This window comes from Hyla sarda, chromosome 3 (assembly GCF_029499605.1).
Source record: "Hyla sarda isolate aHylSar1 chromosome 3, aHylSar1.hap1, whole genome shotgun sequence".
NCBI classification, from domain to species: domain Eukaryota; kingdom Metazoa; phylum Chordata; class Amphibia; order Anura; family Hylidae; genus Hyla; species Hyla sarda.
The window spans coordinates 322,322,915-322,347,407 of record NC_079191.1 but is presented as its reverse complement, the minus strand read 5'-3'; the positions used below and the strand labels follow the sequence as shown (position 1 = coordinate 322,347,407).

The 24,493-nt window shown below is 45.4% G+C and overlaps 1 protein-coding gene across 7 annotated transcripts in view; it reads left to right on the top strand.

Annotated features, from left to right (window-relative positions):
* Positions 1–24,493, top strand: part of MERTK (MER proto-oncogene, tyrosine kinase) — a 177,517-nt gene that overhangs the window by 40,595 nt on the left and 112,429 nt on the right. For 4 of the 7 annotated variants that reach the window (XM_056567207.1, XM_056567209.1, XM_056567208.1 and 1 more), the window contains exons 2-4: positions 144–224; positions 306–345; positions 1,206–1,356. In XM_056567207.1, the coding sequence (XP_056423182.1) occupies positions 1,251–1,356 (106 nt within the window). In that variant the 5' untranslated portion in view covers positions 144–224; positions 306–345; positions 1,206–1,250. Of the gene's footprint in view, positions 1–143; positions 225–305; positions 346–1,205; positions 1,357–16,663; positions 17,600–24,493 lie in introns of those variants that run through there. The other 3 variants (XM_056567212.1, XM_056567211.1, XM_056567213.1) reach the window with 2 other exon arrangements.

The window sequence follows — 24,493 nt, the reverse complement described above, 5'->3', positions numbered from 1 at the left end:
TTGTGCATGTTTCTGAAATAATGTCGATGGGGGTTACTCTGATGGGTTCAAGAATGGTGGGATGAAATATAGAGCAATGTCGAGAGAGACCATGTAATTGAAATTTATTCTTGATGTTTTGCCTGTGTTTATTAATTCTGCAGTGGAGAGGTTGGATTGTTCTGCCTACATATTGTAGACCACAGCTGCAATCTATAAGATAGATGATGTATGATGACTGACAGGTGAGCCTGTGCTTCAGTTGATGTTTTTCTTTTGTCGAATTAGACATGATTTCTTTGATATTGTGTTTTATTTCTCTGCAGCATTTACATCTCCTCTGACCACACCTGAAGCTTCCAGCAGGTAAGACATCTTTAATGCTTTTAAGAAATAAGGAGATTACATGGGGAGGAGGTTTGTTACACTATGTCACCAAAGCAGTAAGGAGATTACATGGGGAGGAGTTTTGCTACAGTGTGTCACCAAAGCAGTAAGGATGAGGAGAGGGTTTGTAAGGGTACGTTCAGACTAGCAGATCCACAGTGTATTTTAAGCTGTTGATCCACCACTGAAGGACCGCTACATGCTGCCTTTAGATGTGCCTGCTCAGAGCGGCAATACGCTGCTACGAGCAGACGCACTGCGATGTGCGAGTCACCGCACGCATTCTTCAGTGGGTCTGCTTGTAGTGGCGTAGTGTGTCGCTCCAGTAGTGAGGAGATTACATTAGAAGGGGTTTGTTACAGTGTGTCACCCCAGTAGTAAGGTGATAACATGATGAGAGGGTTTGTTACAATGTGTCACCCGAGTAGTAATGATATTACATGAGGAGAGGGTTTGTTACAGTGTGTCACCCCAGTAGTAATGAGATTACATGAGGAGGAGGTTTGTTACAGTGTGTCACCCCATTAGTAAGGAGATTACATGAGGAGGAGGTTTGTTACAGTGTTTCACCCCAATAGTAAGGAGATTACACAAGGAGGGGGGTTTGTTACAGTGTGTAACCCCGGTAGTAAGGAGATTACATGAGGAGGGGGTTTGTTACAGTGTGTCACCCTAGTAGTAAGGTGATTACAATAGGAGTGGGTTAGTTACAGTGTGTCACCCTAGTAATAAGGAGATTACATGAGAAGGAGGTTTGTTACAGTGTGTCACCCCAGTAGTAAGGTGGGGTGTGCAAAAAGGTTGAATTCAAGGGGGCGTCAAAATTTGCTTTTGCCTAGGGTGCACACGCTCTGGGACGCAGATGCTGCAGCTCCGACCCCCATATGCCCAGGCGATTTTCACTGGTCCCCCAGCAAAATGATGATGAAATAGCAGGTGCAGCACTGCTGAGCATGGAGCCGGGATCCAAAGAGGCCTACTCAGCTTCAGGTACTGCACTCCTTCCCCTCTACACCTCTTTGTCAACCTATGTCACCCTGTACACTCCTCTGCCACCCCTGTACACCCCTCTGCCACCCCTGTACACCCCTCTGTCAGCCCTGTACACCCCTCTGTCAGCCCTGTACACCCCTCTGTCACCCCTCTACACTCCTGTCAGCCCTGTACACTCCTCTGTCAGCCCTGTACACTCCTGTGTCACCCCTGTACATCCCTCTGCCACCCCTGTACATCCCTCTGCCACCCCTGTACACTCCTCTGCCACCCCTGTACACTCCTCTGCCAGCAATGTACACTCCTCTGTCACCCCTGTACAATCCTCTGTCACCCCTGTACACTCCTCTGTCAGCAATGTACACTCCTCTGTCACCCCTGTACACCCCTCTGTCACCCCTTAAATATAGGTATAATACTATTAAGATAGGGTCACATGTACAGGATCTTCTGCATATATGATGTGTACTATTTGATGCTGCAGATTTGAAGCTGTGTTCAGTCAATTAGTTTACATTAAAATCTACAGCGTGACTTCCGGTTCCGGCACTGCCATGAGAGGACGCGGCTAGCAGAGCTCGCGCGCCTCCCGACTCTTATCCGGTCTCTCTAACAGCCTTGTGACCCCTCCGGGCCCCCGGTACCCACAAATCCCTGCTACACTTTCCAGCCCTGCTGTATGGAGCGCTACCTGCTCCACCGACCCCGAGATTCACCGGCCTCCCGCATCTCCCGCCCGACTCCAGCAGATTGTCCCAGACATATAGAAGTCCTTGGAAGCAACGCTGCAGGCGTCCTTTGATTCACTGAGAAGGGACATTTCTCAAACTAATATATCTGTGGCTGCAGTGCGCTCTGATGTTACTGATCTCCAGGCCCACCAATCTGATTTATCTAATCAAGTTGCTGACCTAGCGCAGGAAAACGCCAATCTCTGGGCTAAGATTGATGATCTGGAGAACCGCTCGAGGCGAAATAACCTACGTATTGTGGGGCTATCTGAACAGATACTCTCCCCAGACCTTCAGCACTTGTGCGAGATTGAACTGACCGAGGCTCTGGGCCTGGATCATTACTGTAGGGTGGAAAGGGCTCATAGACTGGGACCTGACCTGGGGAATCGACCTGACGCCCTTCGTTCATCTCAACCTGGCCAGCAGAGCAGACCACGCCAGGTCATCTTCAAACTGTTGGACTATAATGATCGACAATCCATCCTAAGAGCCTTTCGGAGGCGCACTGCACCGCTGATTGTTCGGGACTGTCGCATTCTTATTTTCGAAGATTTTTCTGCACCTGTTGCTAAGAGGCGCAGGGCCTTCAGTGGCGTTTGTTCCGACCTGTTCAATAGGAAATTCAAATTCCAATTACAGTTCCCTGCTATCCTGCGCATTTTACACGAAGACGGGACTTCCTTGGTTTACCGAACCCCAGCTGCAGCGGAGGCAGCGTTGCTTAGTCCTGCTGGACATGATTGTTTGAGGAGGCCCCAGAGAGACGCTACTGAACCTCTCCCTGCCCGCTCATCCGGACGGGGGAGTCCGCTCCGAGATGTCTCCTGATCACTCCCCTGTTTATCCATGTGTCCCTCTGCTGTGCAGGGCTAATAGCTGGAGAGGGGTCTAGGTATCCTGAGTGGTTATTCTTGTTATTGTTCATTTTTGGGTCCTTGGCGACCTCAGGGGAGCAGTGTTTGCACTTATGATGGACTAGGGGGTGATATTGCTCCTCCACCGGGATTCTGGGTTTGTTGGACCTGAGACTGCCGATGCCTTTTGAGGGGTAGCGGGCTAATAAATCAGTGGGTGGGGGGGGAGGTTGGTGTTGAAGTTCACCTGGCTATGTTTTCACTTACATGTTTAGTCGGGAGGTTCGCACACTTTCTGGCAGAAAAAAGCGAAGTCCCGAGCACGGTGCTGACGGTCGACTGACGGTCTTTACGCACGTAGTGCAAATTCAGTTCTTGTGTTAACTAGAAGCGTTAGAGCTTAGTCGCCTCGAGCCCGGTCCCTGGATTGTTGGTGGGGCGGCAGTCTCTAACGGTAGTAGGGTTGTCGGTATACATTGAAGGAGTGTGTGGTGTGTGAGGTGTTTAAGAGGCCTGCCTGATTGTGTGTGTGTGTTTTTTTTTTTTTTTTTCTCTCTCTCTTTTCTTCTCTCCTTGCTCTTAGAGACATGCGGATCATCTCGTGGAATGTGAAGGGGCTCCGTTCCCCTAACAAAAGGATGCAGATATTTAGACATCTGAAACGTCTTCATCCCGATGTAGTGATGCTACAGGAAACCCACTTAGCCGCAGACGATATTGCACGCATGTCCAAACTATGGGTAGGTTCTGTTCTGGGATCCCCGGCAGTAGGAGGTAAGGGGTGTACGTTACTGCTTATTCACAAAAATTTTGGGGGGACGATTGTGTCTCATGAAACGGATTCAGAGGGGCAGTGGACGTGGGCTCACTTAAGATTCGAGGGCCGTGACTTTAGTTTATACTGTTGCTATGCACCTAACGGGGATAATAGACCTTACTTTCAGGCTTTGGAGGACAGGCTCTTGGCGAACACGCTTCCTAATAAGATTGTAGGAGGAGATATGAATGCTGTGGCTACGACAGACGAGGATAGGAAAGGTGGGACGGCTGACAGGACGGTTCCTCGTACGAGCGACAGGGTGTTTGGGGCCTTTCTGGGTTCGTTGGGTCTGAAGGACATGTGACGGTTAATGCACCCAGATAGTAGGGACTTTTCCCACTTTTCACACAGTCACTCATCATGGTCCCGTATAGACTACCTGCTGGTTTCCCCCGATTTAGTGCCCCGGGTAGCGGACACGGACATACATACCATGGTGATTTCAGATCACTCTCCCATCTCATTGCTCCTAGCGGACTCTTTCCCGAAAGGGTCCGACTTCCAGTGGCGCTTCCCTGCTTACATGTATAAGGACGACAATTTTGCGGACTCGTTGAGAAGCTGGTGGCAAGAGTTTACTTGGGATAATGGTACTCATACCAGTAATGCACCACTTTTCTGGGAGTCTGCTAAATCTGTTTTACGGGGTCGCCTAATTGCTTATATGTCAACGGTGAAGAAGAAATCTCTTCTTCACTTTCAAGAGGCTAGCACGGCGCTACGGAAGGCCTACACTGATTATATTTCTCATCCCTCGGCGGCGTTGTGCCAGGCTTGGAAGGCAGCAAAGACAACCTTTGATCTGTGGTCAGAGCGAAAATGTATGGCGACTTACTCCCGTTTTAGAGCTGAATTGTTTGGATTCGGCAATAAATCGGGCCACCTCTTGGCATTCTCCCCAACACTTTTCCTCCCTAAGGGACGAATCGGGCACGACGCACTCCGACCCCAAAACTATCAACTCCCTCTTCTGCTCATATTATACCGCGCTTTATGCTTCTTCGCCTGCTGACATGGTTGCTGGCGGGCGTTTCTGGAGTCGGCCACCCTCCCGACCATGACCACTGATCAGCGTGATCTTTTGAACGCTGACTTTACAGAGGAGGAGGTGCGCAATGCGATCAAACACCTTCACAACTCCAAGGCACCTGGCCCGGATGGATTCACGGGCGTATTTTATAAGATTTTGGTGGAACAGGTGGCGACTCCTCTGACATCCTACTTCAACCATGTTTTGCGCACTGGCTCTCTCCCCCTTTACTCCAACACGGCCACGATCAAACTGTTGCTGAAACCGGGTAAGGACCCCCTACTCCCCCAATCTTATCGTCCCATCTCGCTAATCAATCAAGACCTCAAATTAATGTCTAAAATAATGGCGGATCGCCTCAGTATCTCCCTCCCTTCATTGATTGGTCCTTCACAAGTGGGCTTCATACGTAATCGCTCAGCTGTGACTAACATTCGAAAGGTCCTCGCGGTCCTGGATAGGGCTGTTGGCACTGGACGCTGAAAAGGCGTTTGATAACGTCAAATGGGACTAGCTTGTGATGGTGCTGGACAAGATGGACATCACCGGGAGCTTCCGGACCTTTCTGAACAGTATGTATTCCTCGCCACAAGCTAGGGTGTTCACGTCCGGTGTCCTCTCCCCCTCCTTCCCCCTTTTTAAGGGGACGAGACAGGGATGTCCACTCTCTCCGCTATTATTTAATGTAGCACTTGAACCTCTGGCCAGATATCTCGAAGATTCCTCGATTTATCGTGGTATCCCTATTCAACGCACGGAGGTCAAATTGACCCTCTTTGCAGATGACATACTTATCTTTATGGCAGATCCCAAGGCTCATTACTCTACCCTGATGTCAACGTTGACTCACTTTGAGACTTTCTCGGGATATAAAATTAACCAATCTAAAAGTGAACTTTTGTCGTTGGGAACCCCGGGATCCTCCTCCTACTGGGCTGCACTCAATATCCCCGAGGGGCTCCTTAAATCTTCCATCACATATCTAGGGATCAAAATAGGGAAGTCCCCATCCTCCATGTATACCTTGAATTACCCCCCACTTTTCCAACAGATCTATAACGAACTACAAAAATGGAGCCACCTGCCAATCTCTTTCCTGGGCAAATGTCACCTGGTAAAGATGATTAGTTTTCCTAGACTCCTATATCATCTGCAAACTTTACCTATTCTCCTGAAGCACAAGGACATCAACACTCTTAATTCAGCCTTTACTCGTTTTATCTGGTCGGGCAGGCGTCCTCGCATTTCCCTCCAAAAATTGATGCTTCACCGAGTGGATGAGGGAGTGGGTTTCCCCAATCTCCGAGGCTACAATTTATCGTGCCTCTTTAGACATGTTCTGGACTGGATATACACATCCAGCTTTCACTCCAATTTTGAAGTGGAGGCGGATTACGCATCCCCCTGGAATTTGGTGTCCTGCTTACATTCTAAATTATAATGCCTGCCCGCACATATAAAACGCTCTGTCTTGATTAGGGACACGGTAGTGACATGGCGGTCAGTACGCAAGGCCTACAATCTACCCTTCTATTGTCTGGGAGGCTACATCTGTGGGGTCATCCGGAATTTCCCCAGGGTAGGGAGAATGCACTGTTTACTCCTACTAGTGGAAGCGCAAAGGGTTGAGCACAGCTAAGCAACTAATGCATCCTGAGGTAGGTCGCTGGATTACCCCAAATGAGCTCTTACAGCAATTTGACATGCCTCCCTCTCACTTTCTCCAGGTGTCACAAATGATGTCCTTCTGTACCTCTAGGCTCCGGGATCCGAGTTCGGAATTACGGCCCTCACCCCTGGAGGATTTGATAGGGACGCAGCCCAAAAAGTTGTCCATCTCTACCTTATATAGATGTTTCAATGAACGCTTTTTGAGAGTCTCTAAACACACTCTTTTTGACAAGTGGGAAGCAATCTTGCAGGACCTCGAGACTAGAGAACACATACTGGAAGGATGGACAAAGATTAGGCAGAATGTCATAAATGAAAGGTGGCGGGAATCTTACTTTAAAATGATGCACTTTGGTTATCTGGGCTTTAACATCCCGGCCTCGGCAGCATTTCCTGACAGGATCACATCATGCCCGAAATGTAACGCTCCTGCTACTGACTTTCTGCATGGTATCTGGTCCTGTGAGAAAATTCAGCTATTCTGGAGGGAGGTGGTGGAATACATTTCCAAGTTTTGGAAGGTTAGCTTACCATTGACACAGCGTGCTCTCCTGTTCCAGTCTGTTGATGCATCCATTATGGAAGAGACAGGCCTACGGTCACTACCCAGGTTCATTCATGTCATACTCCTGGTGGCTAAACATATAATTTTACGTGAATGGATCAAACCCGCGATGCCGTCTTTAGCGGCAGTGGTGAAAGATCTCAAGGACTTTTTGAAGGTCGATAGACTGGACACGGAGAGGCATCGTGAGAGGGATGCTAGGAAATTCTTTGCTAAATGGCGCACCTTCTTGGCTGCCCACTTCACTAAACCACAAATAGACGAAATTGTACTGCTGTTCCGTCATACGGAATGGTACTCTTTGGCTTCTCTCAGCAAGACTTTGGGTCCACTCCGCCTTTCTGATGACAGGGGTTAATTCTCTCGTGCTTCTCCCACAATTACCTCTTCCACGCTTCTCCATGTCATCTTTTTTTTTTTTTTTACTTCTGCGTGTGTGGGTATGTGTGCTTGGAAGGATGTCATGTGTGGTATGTGGAGGAGGCCCCTGTGGGTGGGAGTGAGTGTTTTGCACCATGCTGACAATCGTACTGATTTGTTTCACTGTAATTTGGATTGTGATTGCCTGTTGTCCGGCGATCTGTTTGCCCTCGAACGAGGACTTATATATCATATTTGCTTTTATGTCTGTTGGGTCCGGAGTGACCCTCTCTTTGATTGCATACCTGCCTTATTATCCTGATTGTTGTTTACCTTAATTGTAAAATTCTGAAAATCCTTTCAATAAAGAAAGTTTGTAAAAAAATTAAAAAAAACCTACAGCTTCAAATAGTGCGCATCAAATATGCAGAAGATCCTGTACGTGTGACCCTAACCTTAGTACAGATAAGTGCATTCCTCTTCTATTAACTCAGTTAATACTATCAGTTTGAATAGAGGAGAAATGGGGGCATTTTTCTATACCAATAGTATTTTATATATCTAATATATACATACAATATATATATATATATATATATATATATGTATATGTATATATATTACTGCCTTGTGTCTGGCCACAAATGTAATGTAAGGGTTGATGAACGGCATCGCCTCTTAACTCCTTCTTGGCTGACTTGGCAGGAGGCTTACATTGTATTTGTCACGATGCCGGCTGGCAGGAGGTGGATCCTCTGTGCCAGAGAGGGATTGGCGTGGACCGTGCTAGTGGACCGGTTCTAAGTCACTACTGGTATTCACCAGAGCCCGCCGCAAAGCGGGATGGTCTTGCTGCGGCGGTAGTGACCAGGTCGTATCCACTAGCAACGGCTCAACCTCTCTGACTGCTGAAGATAGGCGCGGTACAAGGGAGTAGACAGAAGCAAGGTCGGACGTAGCAGAAGGTCGGGGCAGGCAGCGAGGATCGTAGTCAGGGGCAACGGCAGGAGGTCGGAACACAGGCTAGGAACACACAAGGGAACGCTTTCACTAGGCACAAGGGCAACAAGATCCGGCGAGGGAGTGCAGGGGAAGTGAGGTATACATAGGGAGTGCACAGGTGAACACACTGATTAGACCCACTGCGCCAATCAGCGGCGCAGTGGCCCTTTAAATCGCAGAGACCCGGCGCGCGCGCCCTAGGGAGCGGGACCGCGCGCGCCGGGACAGGACCGACGGAGAGCGAGTCAGGTACGGGAGCCGGGGTGCGCACCGCGAGCGGGCGCCACCCGCATCGCGAATCGCATCCCGGCTGGGGGCGGTATCGCAGCGCACCCGGTCAGTAGATCTGACCGGGGCGCTGCAGCAGCGAGGATGCCGCGAGCGCTCCGGGGAGGAGCGGGGACCCGGAGCGCTCGGCGTAACAGTATTACTAGCTCAGGAGCCTTCTGGTCTTAAACTGGAAATCCCTTTTAGATCAGGGACTCCTGTCAGGGCTCCTATATAGTAAACAGTGGTGCACTGCACACCGCTGTTTACTGTACAGGCTGCAGAGTTAATAGCATCACTATTGAATGCTTACACTCCATATTCTGGGCACTCTGTAACAAACCCATGGAGTGCAGCACCCGCACATTTATTGAGAGTTTAGTAGCATATTTAAAATTAAAGTTTATGGGGGGTATTTATCAAAACCTTTGTAGCGGAAAATTGCAGCCACACTTCCTCTACACAGGTTTTGATAAAACTCCCTGTGTATATTGTACACTAGATGGAAGACGGCACTCCAATGATGTGGTGTCAAAAAAGCGTGAAGTTTTATTGGCCCATCAATATACAAGGTGATGCAATGTTTTGACCTGACCATAAGGTCTTTCTCAAGCATCACCTTGTATACTGATAGGCCAATAAAACTTAACGCTTTTTGGAAACCACATAATTGGAGTGCTATCTTCCATCTTCTTTCTACTTGTTACATAGCCTTGGCCAGGCTTCAGGACTGGCACCTACAGACTTGGAAGTCCCTAACACTGTGCGCTATTCCATACCTTCTTTCTATTTGTGTTCGGGGCTTCAAGCTCGTGCTCGTGAATACAGCAATCCATACGTACCTGTATGAAAACATTACACTAAGCTAACGGTCAGAATTGTGCCCATGACTGCGACGGACGGCACGCCTTTAGTGGGCAAAAATGAACCTGGTAGGAATAAGAGGGCAAAAATATTTAACATATTAACTATGTTCCCGTTCTTGCCACTACCTGTGTGCCTGAAAAACCCTGTGAAAATGTTCGTGACAATAACTTTGCAGTGTATCCTCCTGCAGGCGTGGCAGGAATGAAGCGTATACAACCGCCTACGTGTTGTGATGTAGTTGTATTTGTAAACTTTTAATGGGAATTGGCTGAATACTACGGGAAATTGGAAATGTGGCCATAATAAATGTATAACATGCTCATACATGAACATAAGTAAATAATTTATGTCTTATGCAACTAAAAAGAGATATGCCGTCAGATCTTATATAAACTGTAATACAAGTTCAGTTATATTCTTGGCCTCATGTGATACTGGATATTCATTTTGAACACCAGATACCCTCAAGGTTTAAATCATAGATTACATTTAATTATGTCATATTGATAGTAGGTTATTTTGAGTTGATATATATTGTGGGCATTAAATAATAACTGAGGGGCAAAGATATATATCCATGAATACAACAGAATAAAATAAATTATGCATTATCATAAACTAAGTAAAACTAAGAAATTTATGGGGATATTGTTTATTCTTTAGTTGGAATACATTACATCACAATAATGATCAACTCATAGGAACAGAATAATTAATAACTTACAGTATAATATAAATATAAAATGAATTAATAACATAATTAATCTAATACGTATAGTTACTGCAATATATGATAGCAATTGATACAGTATAATATAAATTGATATATACCGTATTTTTCGCCGTATAAGACGCACTTTTTCTTCCCCAAAACTGGGGGGAAAAAGTTGGTGCGTCTTATACGGCGAATACACCCCTATCGCGGCGGTCCCTGCGGCCATCAATGGCCGGGACCCGCGGCTAATACAGGACATCACCGATCGCGGTGATGCCCTATATTAACCCTTCAGTCGCGGCGATCAAAGCTGACCACCGCGTCTGAAGGGAAAGTGACACTAACCCGGCTGTTCAGTCGGGCTGTTCGGGACCGCCGCGATTTCACCGCGGCGGTCCCGAACAGCCCGACTGAATAGCCAGGTTAGTGCTTACAGGACACCGGGAGGGACCTTACCTGCCTCCTCGGTGTCTTCTCCGTTCAGGGATCCCCTGTATGGCCGGCGCTCTCCTTCCTCGTCATCACGTTGTCGCGTACGTGCGTCGGCGTGCGTAACGACGTGATCGCGGCGACGGAGAGCGAGTATACCCGACCGGCAGCAGAGACGTTCCGGAGCGACGGGGACACGGCGACAGCGATGGAGCGACATCCAGGGCAGCGGTGGCGGGGACACGTGAGTATTACCTCCTATGCAGTGGTCTTCAATCTGCGGACCTCCAGATGTTGCAAAACTGCAACTCCCAGCATGCTGGGAGTTGTAGTTTTGCAACATCTGGAGGTCCGCAGGTTGAAGACCACTATTGGGTTCAAAATCTTAATTTTTTTAGATTTTGCACCTATAAATTGCGTGCGTCTTATACGCCGATGCGTCCTATAGGGCGAAAAATACGGTATATGCATAGAATACCAACTAATAATATAAAATAATATACATGTGTATAAAATAAATTATTAACATCATAATTATCAATGGGGTAAGAAATTATTAAAAACATATACACATATGTATGTTTATTCCCCCCCCCCCTTTTTTTTTGTAATTTTATAATTATGCGCAGATGTGGTAATGCAATAATCATAGTTAAACATGATCCTCTCCCCTCTGGTTGATATCTTTGTAGTTACAGATATCAATATACGGTATACATTATAATATTTTTGGCTTCTATACATGGATGTTAGCATCGAATCCTCAGGGAATTTTTTCTGAAGAGTTTAGAATAAGATTCTTTTATGTTTATGTTTAGTTTAATTAACCCCTTAAGGACCGGGGTTTTTTCCGTTTTTGCATTTTCGTTTTTTGCTCCTTGCCTTTAAAAAATCATAACTCTTTAAATTTTGCACCTAAAAATCCATATTATGGCTTATTTTTTGCGCCACTAATTCTACTTTGTAATGACGTCAGTCATTTTGCCCAAAAATCTACGGTGAAACGGGAAAAAAAATCATTGTGAGACAAAATTGAAAAAAAAGCCATTTTGTAAATTTTGGGGGCTTCCGTTTCTACGTAGTACATTTTTCGGTAAAACTTACACCTGATATTTATTCTGTAGGTCCATACGGTTAAAATGATACCCTACTTGTATAGGTTTGATTTTGTCGTACTTCTGGAAAAAATCATAACTTCATGCAGGAAAATTAATACGTTTAAAATTGTCATTTCTGACCCCTATAACTTTTTTATTTTTCCGTGTATGGGGCGGTATGAGGGCTCATTTTTTGCGCTGTGATCTGAAGTTTTTAACGGTACCATTTTTGCATTGATAGGACTTTTTATTCATTTTTTCATGATATAAAAAGTGACCAAAAATGCACTATTTTGGACTTTGGAATTTTTTTGCGCCACACCATTGACCATGCGGTTTAATTAATGATATATTTTTATAATTCGGACATTTCCTCACGCGGCGATACCATATAGGTTTATTTTTATTAATTTTTTTATGGGAAAAGGGGGGTGATTCAAACTTTTAATAGGGTAGGTGTTAAATGATCTTTATTCACTTTTTTTTCACTTTTTTTTGCAGTGTTATAGCTCTCATAGGAACCTATAACAATGCACACACTGATCTTTATCATTGATCACTGGTTTCTCATAGGAAACCAGTGATCAATGATTCTGCCGCTTGACTGCTCATGCCTGGATCTCAGGCACTGAGCAGTCATTCGGCGATCGGACAGCGAAGAGGCAGGTAGGGGCCCTCCCGCTGTCCTGTAAGCTGTTCGGGATGCCGCGATTTCGCCGCGGCTATCCTGAACAACCCACGGAGCTAACCGGCATGCTTTCAGTTTCACTTTAGACGCGGCGTTCAACTTTGAACGCCACGTCTAAAGGGTTAATAGCGCGCGGCACAGCAATCAATGCCGCGCGCTATTAGCCACGGGTCCCGGCCGTTGTTAGAAGCCGGGCCCGACCCGCCGTGGCCCGCGTTGTAGATTGGGAGTGGACACATGACGTTCCAGTACGTCATGTGTCCTTAAGGAGTTAAATTTGGGTTTTTTCCTTGCTTTGAATATTTTGCCACCTATTCTGGTTGTTAAGTGCTCAGATATAGTAGACAGTTTCTGGTGATTTTGAATTTGCAGGTGTGAACAGGTACTGAGAAATTGTATAGCTGTCATTCCATTTCTGGTTTTAGAATTATCAGAATCCAGTACGGATCTTCTATGTGTTCTTTTTCAACATGGTCATGTGATCAAATGGTTTTAGTATTTATAAGTGTATTGTATCACTGTTTTATTACTCTATGACTAAGCGCTAACGTGCAAAACGCGTCAGAGATATACGTGTAATTGCTACCTCCAATAAAGTTTACCCTTGGAACTTACCTGGATGCTGGATATTTCTTCTCTGTTCTTTTGTTGTGTGGCCGGGGGCGGAACTGGCCTATCCGAGCACGGGTGCCAATAGTCCGGAGGTGAGCTGTTTCCACTTGGATATTTGATTTTATTTTACTTCTGGTGAAAATTATGACTGTTTGCACGAAAATTAGTACGTTTAAAAATGTCCTCTTCTGACCCCTATAACTCTTTTTTATTTTTCTGCATACAGAGCGGTATGAGGGCTCATTTTTTGCACCGGGATCTGAATTTTTTATCGGTACCAGTTTTGTTTTGATGGGACTTTTTGATCGCTTATTATACATTTTTTTAATGGTATACCACATATATTTATTGTAGCCAAAAAAGAGGAACGGAGCACTCACCCTGTAGTTGCGGCTTAAAACTTCATTCTTTATTTCAAATGTACATCAGATCACCGGAGCGATACGGGAGAGCAGACAGGTGCTGTAGCGCTACAGCACCTGTCCGCTCTCCCGTATCGCTCGGGTGATCCGATGTACATTTGAAATAAAGAATGAAGTTTTAAGCCGCAACTACAGGGTGAGTGCTCCGTTCCTCTTTTTTGGCTACAATACAGACTGTCTTATATATTCCACGTGCAGCACCACCCATATGCTAGGCACCCACATCAGGATCACGATATACCACAAGACAATAGTTTGTTTCTTTTTGTCTATTCCACATATATTTATGTTTATTTTTGTTTACATATTTTTAAATGGGAAAAAAGGCGTGATTCCATCTTTTATTAGGGAAGGGGTTTAATCACATTTATTAACTTTTTGTCACTTTTTTTTACACTTGTATAGCCCCCATAGGAGACTATATAATGCAATATTCTGATTACATACATTGATCAATGCTATGCCATAGCATAGCATTGATCAGTTCTACCGGCGCTCTGCTGCTTCAGCCTGGATCTCAGGCATGGAGCAGTAGATCGCCAATCGGATGCTGAGGAGGAAGGTAGGGACCCTCTTCGCATCCTCTCAGCTGATCAGGACACCAGGGTATTACCACGGTGGTCCCGATCAGCTCCGCTGAGCTGCATTGAAGTATTTTTTTTTACATTTTAGATGAAGCAATCAACTTTAATCGCTGCGTCTAAGGGGTTAATACCGGGCATCACTGCAATCGGTGATGTCCGGTATTAGCCATGGGTCCCGGCAGTTGTTATGATGCGGGGTCAGCGTGTAACCTAGCGTTATAGCACGGGAGCGGTCGCAGGGTGTACCCCTGCCTCCTTAGCCCCTTAAGGACCAAGGACGTACCGGTACGTCCTTGGTCCTGCTCTCCTGATATAACGCGGGGTTACACAGATACCCCGCGTCATATCACGGCGGGCCCGGCGTCCTAGTGAAGCCGGGACCCGCCTCTAATAGCGCGCAACGCCGATCGCCGCGCCGCACGCTATTAACCCTTTAGCCGCGCGCCCAGAGCTGAGCCGCGCGGCTAAAAGCGAAAGTTGCCGGCTAGCTCAGTGGGCTGTTTGGGATAGCCGCGGCGAAATCGCGGCATCCCGAACAGCTTACAGGACAGCGGGAGGGCCCCTACCTGCCTCCTCGCTGTCCGATCGCCGAATGACTGCTCACTGCCTGAGATCCAGGCATGAGCAGTCATGCGGCAGAATCATCGATCACTGGTTTCCTATGAGAAACCAGTGATCAATGATAAAGATCAGTGTGTGCAGTGTTATAGGTCCCTATGGGACCTATAACACTGCAAAAAAAAGTGGAAAAAAAAAGTGAATAAAGATCATTTAACTCCTCCCCTATTAAAAGTTTGAATCACCCCTCTTTTCCAATAAAAAAAAACACAGTGTAAATAAAAATAAACATATATGGTATCACCGCGCGCGGAAATGTCCGAATTATAAAAATATATCATTAATTAAACCGCTCGGTCAATGGCGTGCGCGCAAAAAAATTCCAAATTCCAAAATAGTGCATTTTTTGGTCACTTTTTATATAATTTCAAAATGAATAAAAAGCGATCAATAAGTCCTATCAATGCAAAAATGGTACCGTTAAAAACTTGAGCAAAAAATGAGCCCTCATACCGCCCCATACATGGAAAAATAAAAAAGTTATGGGGGTCAGAAGATGACAATTTTAAACGTATTAATTTTCCTGCATGTAATTATGATTTTTTCCAGAAGTCCGACAAAATCAAACCTATATAAGTATCGTATGGACCTATATTAATCGTATGGACCTACAGAATAAAGATAAGGTGTCATTTTTACCGAAAAATGTACTACGTAGAAACGGAAGCCCCCAAAAGTTACAAAACTGTGTTTTTTTTTCAATTTTGTCGCACAATGATTTTTTTTTTCCGTTTCACTGTAGATTTTTGGGCAAAATGACTGACGTCATTACAAAGTAGAATTGGTGGCGCAAAAAATAAGCAATCATATGGATTTTTAGGTGCAAAATTGAAAGAGTTATGATTTTTTAGGCAAGGAGCAAAAAACGAAAATGCAAAAAACGGAAAAACCCCCGGTCCTTAAGGGGTTAAGAGGTTAAATATGGGGGTGAATCAAACTTTTATTGGGGAAGGGGTAATTCATATTTTTTTAACACTTTCTTAAACATTTTATAGTCTATTATATGTAGATTGCATACACTGATCAATGCTGCTCCATAGGAGAGCATGGATCAGTATTATCAGTGCTCGATTGCTACAGCCTGCAATGCCTGGCTGCAGCATAGGAGCATCGATCGGACAAGAGGGAAGGAGGTAAGAGATTTCCCTCTGTCCTTACAACTGATGGGGACATCGAGATTTCCCGTTGATGGTCCCAATCAGCTCCGCTGAGCTAACGGTAACAGTTTTTGGCATTTTTAGACGCCATGATCAACTTTGATTGCGGCGTCTCAAGGGTTAATTCCAGACATTGGCTTGATCATCAATGTCCGGCATTTTCCACAGGTCCTGGCTGCTGACAGCAGCCGGGACCATGTGGGTATGATGTATGCTCCGCTCCTGAGTTTGTCTCATACCCCTGATGTGCCGCTGTGCTGTTTATAAACAGTGTTTTGTGGCAAGGGGGTTAATGTTTTTCACTGAAATTTCCTTGATTTTTAGCCCTGTTCACCATTTTCATCTAATTTTCCCAAAAGTGGTTTAAGTTTTTTTTATTTATGAAATTCTTCATTCTGTTTTTGGCATCTTTTCAAATGTGACTTTTTAAGACAAAGTTGAAAGTTTCATGACATTTATAAACACATTCATGCATATTCTCTATGAAAAGGGGAAAAAGGGAGCCCAGTGTGTCCATGTATAAATGAAGTAAACCAACCTTTTATTTTATAATACTCCTCATATGGTTATTTTTTCATTATTTTTCTTTCATTTAACTTTGAACTATTTTGCATTCCTGGTAGTGTGTATTGTTTCTCTTAAACTCCTTTTTTATGCTGTTGTATTACATTTGGTGCAGTTTCCGACCCTTTTCACTCCTGGTAACTGAATAGTGAAAGTTTTCCTATTGCATTCCAGACCAGCTGGTTTGAGGGAGGAGGATACTACAAAGGATTTGGAGGGGGTGAAGAATGCTGAATACAAATGGCTAGAATTGAAGGTGTTTGTAAATGCGATAATAATCTACGCAATGTAAGTAAGATGTCATAGTAATGTCACTACAAGCATCAGGATATAGTGACTGAGCTTTTTAGACAATAGTAACTCCAGCAAAGCAGATAAACACAAGAAAAGTGCTCAGCTTCCCAGTTCAGCCCTCCCCCATCTGCAAACTCCACCTCTGGCTGGTGGAGTTGGTATTCAGCCTCCACAGGCAATAATAATAATAAGGAGACAAGGCTGCAGTGTGCACGTCACAGGCTCTGCTCACTCATTCTGCAGTATAGGCATCTGGAAAAAGACTGCAGTATTGGACCTATGTCGTAGTCTGGACCCAAACACCGGTATCAGTCACTGGAACAGTTTGGACACTGTCTTCAGCAAAACCATCTGAAAATCCTGTGCCCCAGGAGTCTGGAATACAACCTGTATGAGTGCAACTATTCTGTACTTACTTTGTGTCCTGTGGTCAGCTCTGCTTGTTCTTGCTGCTGTGCTGTCAGTTCCTTTAACTTGGAAAGGAAAGAGTTAAAAGAGCATTCGCATGGGGGCTCCACTCTGAATACCCACTGTCATTGTCTATGGGACCTAAATTGTTAATACTTTCAAGGCACACATCTGAGTGGACTGTGACTTACCTGGAACAGTAAAGGCTGTGACTTACCTGGAACTTTCCTATAGGCTGCCCTCCTGTGTGATTCCAGTTGTGGATTAGGTCTCCAGAACTTGTTGCTTTTTGGGCAGCAACAAGAATCTACCACAGTGCCATCTAGGTGATGCTTAGTAATGTGGCAGCAGTAATCCATTGGGTTGTGCAACAGTGATCCCAGGATTTTGTGGCTCTACTCTTGGATTTGTGGTAGAGATGCAGGCACCACTGGGGAAGCACCTTTTCCTCCTGGTGATCAACTCACTATTATTTGGAAGAGGTAAGGGGAATAACTGCAAACTTTTTTATTTTCATTCTTTGGATAAAACATGTTGAATATTTATGTTTGGTACTACAAATCACAGTATTCTCTGCTGACCAAATATATAAATACAGTCATCCCTCAACTTACAATGGCCTCAACATACAATAGTTTCAACATACAATGGTCTTTTCTGGACCATTGTAAGTTGAAACCAGACTCAACATACAATGTACGGACAGTCCAGATCTGTGAAATGTGTCAATGGCTGAAAGAACCGACCAATCAGAATGGGCGTTCATTGGTAAAACCCCTGTATTACTGAAGTGCATGCACTGACTGGTGTCTGGTAGCGCCCCCTACAGTACAGGGAGGTATTACATCTTCTGTACTCTTTACCTGTGCCACAGTTAGGGACACCAGGTGAGGACGGCTCCATTTTAAATTTTTAGGACATTGCGTGTACTGTACAGTACCCTGAAGAAGCTCCTGTCCTCTACATAGACCAGCGTTTCCCAACCAGGGTGCCTCCAGCTGTTTCAAAACTACAACTCCCAGCATGCCCGGCCGGCTTTTTGCTGTCCGGGTATGCAGGGAGTTGTAGATTTGCAACAGCTGGAGGCACCCTGGTTGGGAAACGCTGACATAGACAGTGATTTACAGCTCCCAGCAGATCTTTCTTACTTTTATATGTAAGGATTTGCTTTGTCTGTATTAGTTATCTACTTATTTTTCTTTAATCCTCACTTTTTTCCTATTTTTGGATGACATTTTGGGGCTTCCATAGAGTTATGGTCTCAACATACAATGGTCGTCCTGGAACCGATTAATATTGTAACTTGAGGGACCACCGTATACTTAACTTTAGCAGAGCCACATGTTGCCTAGATTAGTTGATCTCTTCCAGATGTGATATAAGGCTATCTGGTAGCAGACACATGCGTTATTGTGGACACATGGAAGCAGTTATGTCACATACCGGTTGGTTTAATGGTAGCTAAGTGAAATACTTTTACATACTAAGGGTAGGAGGACCTAATAGTCACATAGAGCCTCCAATGAGTCCTGAATTTAAGAAAAAAAATGAAATCATAAACACATATCTCTATCTGGGTCACCTGTGAGTGGTGGTAATGCTATGATTTTACAGCAATGTGCTAATAATTCTGTGAAGCCCTAGCCTCAGGGGAATCTACAGTTAGGCTGGGTTCACACCATGTTTTGTTAAATACGGTTCCCGTATACGGCTGGGAGGAGGGGGGGGGCTTAATCGCGGCGCCCGCACTCAGCCGTATTCGGGAACCGTATTTAATGCATGTCTATGAGCCGACCGGAGTGAACCACAGCCTCCGGTCGGCTTCGTTTTCGGCCGTATGCGGTTTCCCGACCGTAGGTAAAAACGCGGTCGACCACGTTTTTGCCTGCGGTCGGGAAACCGCACACGGCCTAAAACGACGCCGACCAGAGGCTGTGGTTCACTCCGGTCGGCTCATAGACATGCATTAAATACGGTTCCGAATATGGCTGAGTGCGGGCGCCGCGATTAAGCCCCGCCCCCCCTCCCAGCCGTATACGGGAACCGTATTTAACAAAACGTGGTGTGAACCCAGCCTTAAAGGGGTTGTCCAGCATTTCAAAAGGTATCCCCAAGTACCCATTTACCTCAATAGATTGTGCACATTACATGTCAGGGGTATTACATATTAGGTTATTTCACATACAGGAGAATGGTCATAGCAAGGTAGCTTTATTTATTATTTGCTTTTCTCAATCAAATAAGACCTTAGAAGACTGCCATAAGATTTTTCTATAAATAGAGGCTCAAAGGTCTCCAGCAAACCAGCGCAGTGTTTGCTGATCAGATCTCTTCAGGCTGTGACTTCACACAGGCTCTTGTTGTGTGATAGCTTCAATTATCCCCTATACTTTGATGAAGAGGGGATACATTTTTCTGCATGGTAGCTCTCCTTTAAGGAGGTGTTAAGCTAAGATATTTGATATGGAGTAATACACTATAAAGATGAGCAGAAGCAATACAGCTAAGGAAACAAATATTAAAGTAAGAGGCTGGATATGTTGTGAAACATTGAACACAAATATGTTATGATTGCGGGGGTCCAACCACTGGGACCCCCTGTGATCTTCTGCACGGGACCCTGGCTCTCCCCGGGAAAGGGGCATGTCGACCCCTGCACGAAGCGGCAGCCAACACGCCACCTCCATGTTTCTCTATGGGAGAAATGTTTCTCTATGGGACAGCCTATGGATATCTCTAGCTCTCCCATAGAAATACATGGAGGGGGTGTGTCGGCTGCCGCTTAGGGCGGGGGTCTACACAATCCATTACTGGGAGAGCCAGGTTCCCGTGCAGGAGATCGCGGGGTGTCCCAGCAGTCCTTTGGATAGGGGATACGTTTTTCTTCATGATACTTCAATGTTGTGCACTTTTCTAAGTCATTCATTTTGTAAACTTGACTTTTGATTTTTCTAGTTAGCCAATAAAAGTTTCACACATAGAATAAGTGTGTCTTTTTTTGAAGGTATTTACCGTCACGTAGATTTAAGATTTGTTTGGCAGTCATGTGAATCTCATGAAAGTTGCATATACACGTGACTTTTGCACAATAGTTGATCTCAAAGTGTGTGAGCTCCATAAATATGGCAGGTGAAGCCTTATACAATTCCACTAATAAATAATGTGTTGTGGATGACAATACATGGCAGTGGTAATCTTTACATTGAGAGATGCTTTAGCTGTCCCTATCTATAGCCTATCTGTGATCTGGAGAAAAACCGGTCACAGGGTTATAGTTGTAGGGTCTAAAAATCTTCATTTTTTTTCCCCTCTACCCACCACCTAACTTGGAAGTACCGTATATACTCGAGTATAAGCCGAGTTTTTCAGCACGATTTTTCGTGCTGAAAATGCCCCCCCTCGGCTTATACTCGAGTGAACTCTCCGCCTGTCAATCCCCTTCGTCATCATCCAGACCCCCCCTTTAGTTTTCTACTCCCCTCCCCTTGGTTTGGTCCGGGCCATCTGGGAATGTTAGTCGTTCCGGGCTGTCCATCTTCACCGGGAGGCCCTCTTCTCCGCTCCGTGCCAGCCCCGGACTAGTGATGTTGCCTTGACGACGACGTACAGGGACATCCCTGCACATGAACGTGAAGATGGACAGCCCGGAACGACTAACCCTACCCACCGGACGGTCCCTGTAGCAATGATGGCACGGACCAGCTCACCCTTCCTTCCCACCGAGGGGAGGGGAGGTGAGTAGAAAACTAAAGGGGGGGTCTGGATGATGACTAAGGCCACAGTGGTCTTCAACCTGCGGACCTCCAGATGTTTCAGAACTACAGCTCCCAGCATGCCTGGACAGCCGATGGCTGTCCGGGCATGCTGGGAGTTGTAGTTTTGCAACATCTGGAGGTCTGCAGGTTGAAGACCGCTGATTGAAGGGATTGACAGGCGGTGATGATGAAGGGGGGATGATGACAGGGTGATGACGGGGGTCTGGATGATGACAGGGGGGATGATGACATGGGGGGATTATGTATTTCCCACCCTAGGCTTATAGTAGAGTCAATAACTTTTCCTGGGTTTTGGGGGTGAAATTAGGGGCCCCAGCTTATATTCGGGTCGGCTTATACTCGTATACGGTACATGATTTCTTGTTTTACCCTTTTTTTTTTTTTTATCTAATCAATGAATCCGATATGCATGATTATTTTTTATTTTAGAAGACAATAGGGGAGATTTATCATTCAATATAGACGTTATTTTCCGTCTATCATTGGCGCTGTGATGGCGCAGTCATGTAATATTAGCGACATTTGTGCGACTTTTGTGGTAGATGTTTCCTAAGTTTTTGAGTACCAGTACACCTATTTCCGATTTAGACATGCGGTGCACCCTTATTTTTCATATGCGACTTTTAGAATAAGTTGCTAAAAATTGGGCAAACCCAGATTTCCAGGCGCTAAAGTATGCCGACCAAAAGTACACGTACAAAACCTCTCTACCGTACGCAAAGCACACGAGTGTAAGCTAGAGCTTTTCCCGCTCGTGCAAAGCGGCGGGGAATTCATCATCCACAGTACACACATGATAATTACCGTACACGCTGCAAAAAGTTAGACAGAAAAAAAAGGCGGTAAAAAAAGAGTAGGGTACACTTTGAATGATAAATCTCCCCAAATATTTTTTCTTCATTGTCAGTTTGGTGAGTATGTACGTTCCTCTGTTGTCTACTATAAACGAAGTGAGAAATGTGAATATTGGTCTCCACTCTCACGTGTACATAACACAAATCTGAATCCCTTTTGGAAACTCTACTATTGTACTCTAAGAACTTGGCGCCTGGTCTTTTAAACTGCTTTACCTCCCTTTGTAAATACAAGAATGGAGGGCTCTGTTTGTAGGGAACTCTTAGGCAGATTACTGGTGCTGCTGTGAAGGATTCTCTGGGTTGACAGCCCTCCTACTGATGATTGTATAAAACTATTACTATTCGTATTCTAGTAAACCATTACTGCCCAACAGCAACGTTTCCGGACATACCTGTGGCATTATATTGTTATCATTTCAGGATTCAATTAAAATTACTGAAAACTTAGAAATAAAGTATTGAAAGGCCATTCTAGGAGGCCCATCAGAACTTACAGCCACAGACACATCATGGTCTACTGGCGGCAACTGCATTAAACAACATATATTCAGCTTGCCATTAAAGGGGTACTCCACTGGAAAACATTTTATTTTATTTTTTAAATCAACTGGTGCCAGAAAGTTAAACAGATTTGTAAATTAAAATAAATAGAATAATAGTCCTCAGCTCAATATCAGAAAAAAGATTAATGGAGGATGTCTGGTATCAATAATAGAGAAAAAACACAATTAGTGTATAAATGGTATTTAATAAATATTAAATAGTGCGTTCCCGCAGGGCCCTACGGTAGCGCACAATTGGTTAAAAAAAGTAATATAAAATACAACAAGTAGTTACACTACAGAGCGAGTGTATCTATTAAGGCTGACAGCCGTATAATGATACACTGGATGATACACTGGGTGATGGTATGTTAAAGTGTTACTCTGATCAGAGTAATAATAGATTCAGTGTGCACAAAAAAAAAAAAAAAAATAATAAGAAAAAATAATAATAAAACGTTCCTCCTGGAAAGAAAAATGATTTGATAGAAAAAATGGATGATACAAGAAAGATAAGTCCTGAAAAATAGGTCCTGAAAGTGAAAAGTAGCAGTCTTGTAAATGGTGGAGTTATGACCTGTAGGATGGATCCTATAATTGGCCTAAAGTAATGTCCTGCAAAAAATAATGTCCTGCAAAAAAGAAACGTATACTATATATGGTGATACCCTAAGAATTGTTTGAATAGTGGATATTGCAATTAAATCGCTGTTGCCGGTTTCTCCACTCCACAGCCTACAAATAGAAATAAAGTCACTGGCACGATTGTGCCACTCACCGCACCGCTGATGGGCAGATGGATGATGAACGGATGAGCTCTAGCCGGGGCGGCGTGATGGTCGCGGGATAGATAGCCGTTCTCACCGGCGAGCTGTCCCTTGGCGTCAGGTGAACTCTAGCCGGGGCGGGGTGTTGGTCGCAGAATCTCCAGCCGCTCTCACCGGCGAGTTAACTCTTGGCGTCTGACGTAGCAGGTCAGCTGATGGCAGGTCAGCTGACCTTGTGCGGGAGGTTAGTTGGTGCTAAATGATGTTGTATAGTAATGCTGCATGCAGATAGAGATGTTGATCAAATGGTGGAGGGTTCAACACCGGTTCAGCAGATGAATTTAAGTACCGGACCATGTAATGAATGGATGATGGATGAAGTCTCTCCAGAGAGGAACTATCCGATGGATGCTTGTATAACCGCAGCTGTAGTGTAAACTAGACCAATAAAAGAGGCTCAATCTCGATCACCAAACGCGTTTCGGGGTTCAGAGCAGATAAGTAATACCCCTTCCTCAGTGGTGTCCTTAAACTGTCGGGAAGGAAGGAGCGGCCCTTAAGTCTTGGCAAGACCGACTAGGAAGGATAAACTCAAAGATCGGACTGTGGAGCTCCAGAAAGCTCACGATGGAAGGCAAGGCACTTGTCCTGCGGAGTGAAGTTTTGCCTGTGCTCCAATATACCGCACAGGCCTGGCCTCCCCATACCACCGTTTGCAAGGCCATCACCCGGACAGTGTTTGGCTTCGTCTGGGGCAAAATGGACAGAGTCAAGAGGACCGTGATGTACAAGGAACCCCGCAAGGGTGGGAAGGGAATACCCGACATCCCCGCTCTGCTGAGGGCCTCCTTTGCATGTGTCACGGTGCAGCGGACTCTTGTTAAAAAGACTGGCTCAGCGGGCAGGTCCATGTCTCGCTTGCTTCTCATGCCCCTCTGGAGACAGCTGGGCTGGGACAAGTGGGACAGCTCCATCCCTTACAACTGGAACACTCCCTGGTTCTATGGGGATGTTGTCCGGTTTGTGAGGGAGCACCAGCTGGAAGGACTGAAACCCGACCTATGGAAGCCGAAGACAATCCACAAGCTCATCCGAGCTAAGGACTTGACCGAGCTGGTTCCGGGACTCCCCGCAGCCACTGCAGAGACAGTTTGGAACAATGTGGCCTCAAAGCGGCTTACCAATGGACACAAGGACTTGTCGTGGATGGCCGTCATGGGAGGTCTCTCTCTCAGGTCATTCATGCATGCCCGCAACCTGTGCAAGACCCGGTACTGCCCCCGTTGCCCCTACGTGGAGGAAACATCTTTCCACGTGTTTTGGCAGTGCCCCTTTGCACAGGGTCTGTTGGACGCCCTAGAACATGAACTCAGAGACTCAGTGCCCAGGAGCTGCCTATCGTACCATTCGGTGCTTTACGGCCTGTTCCCTGGG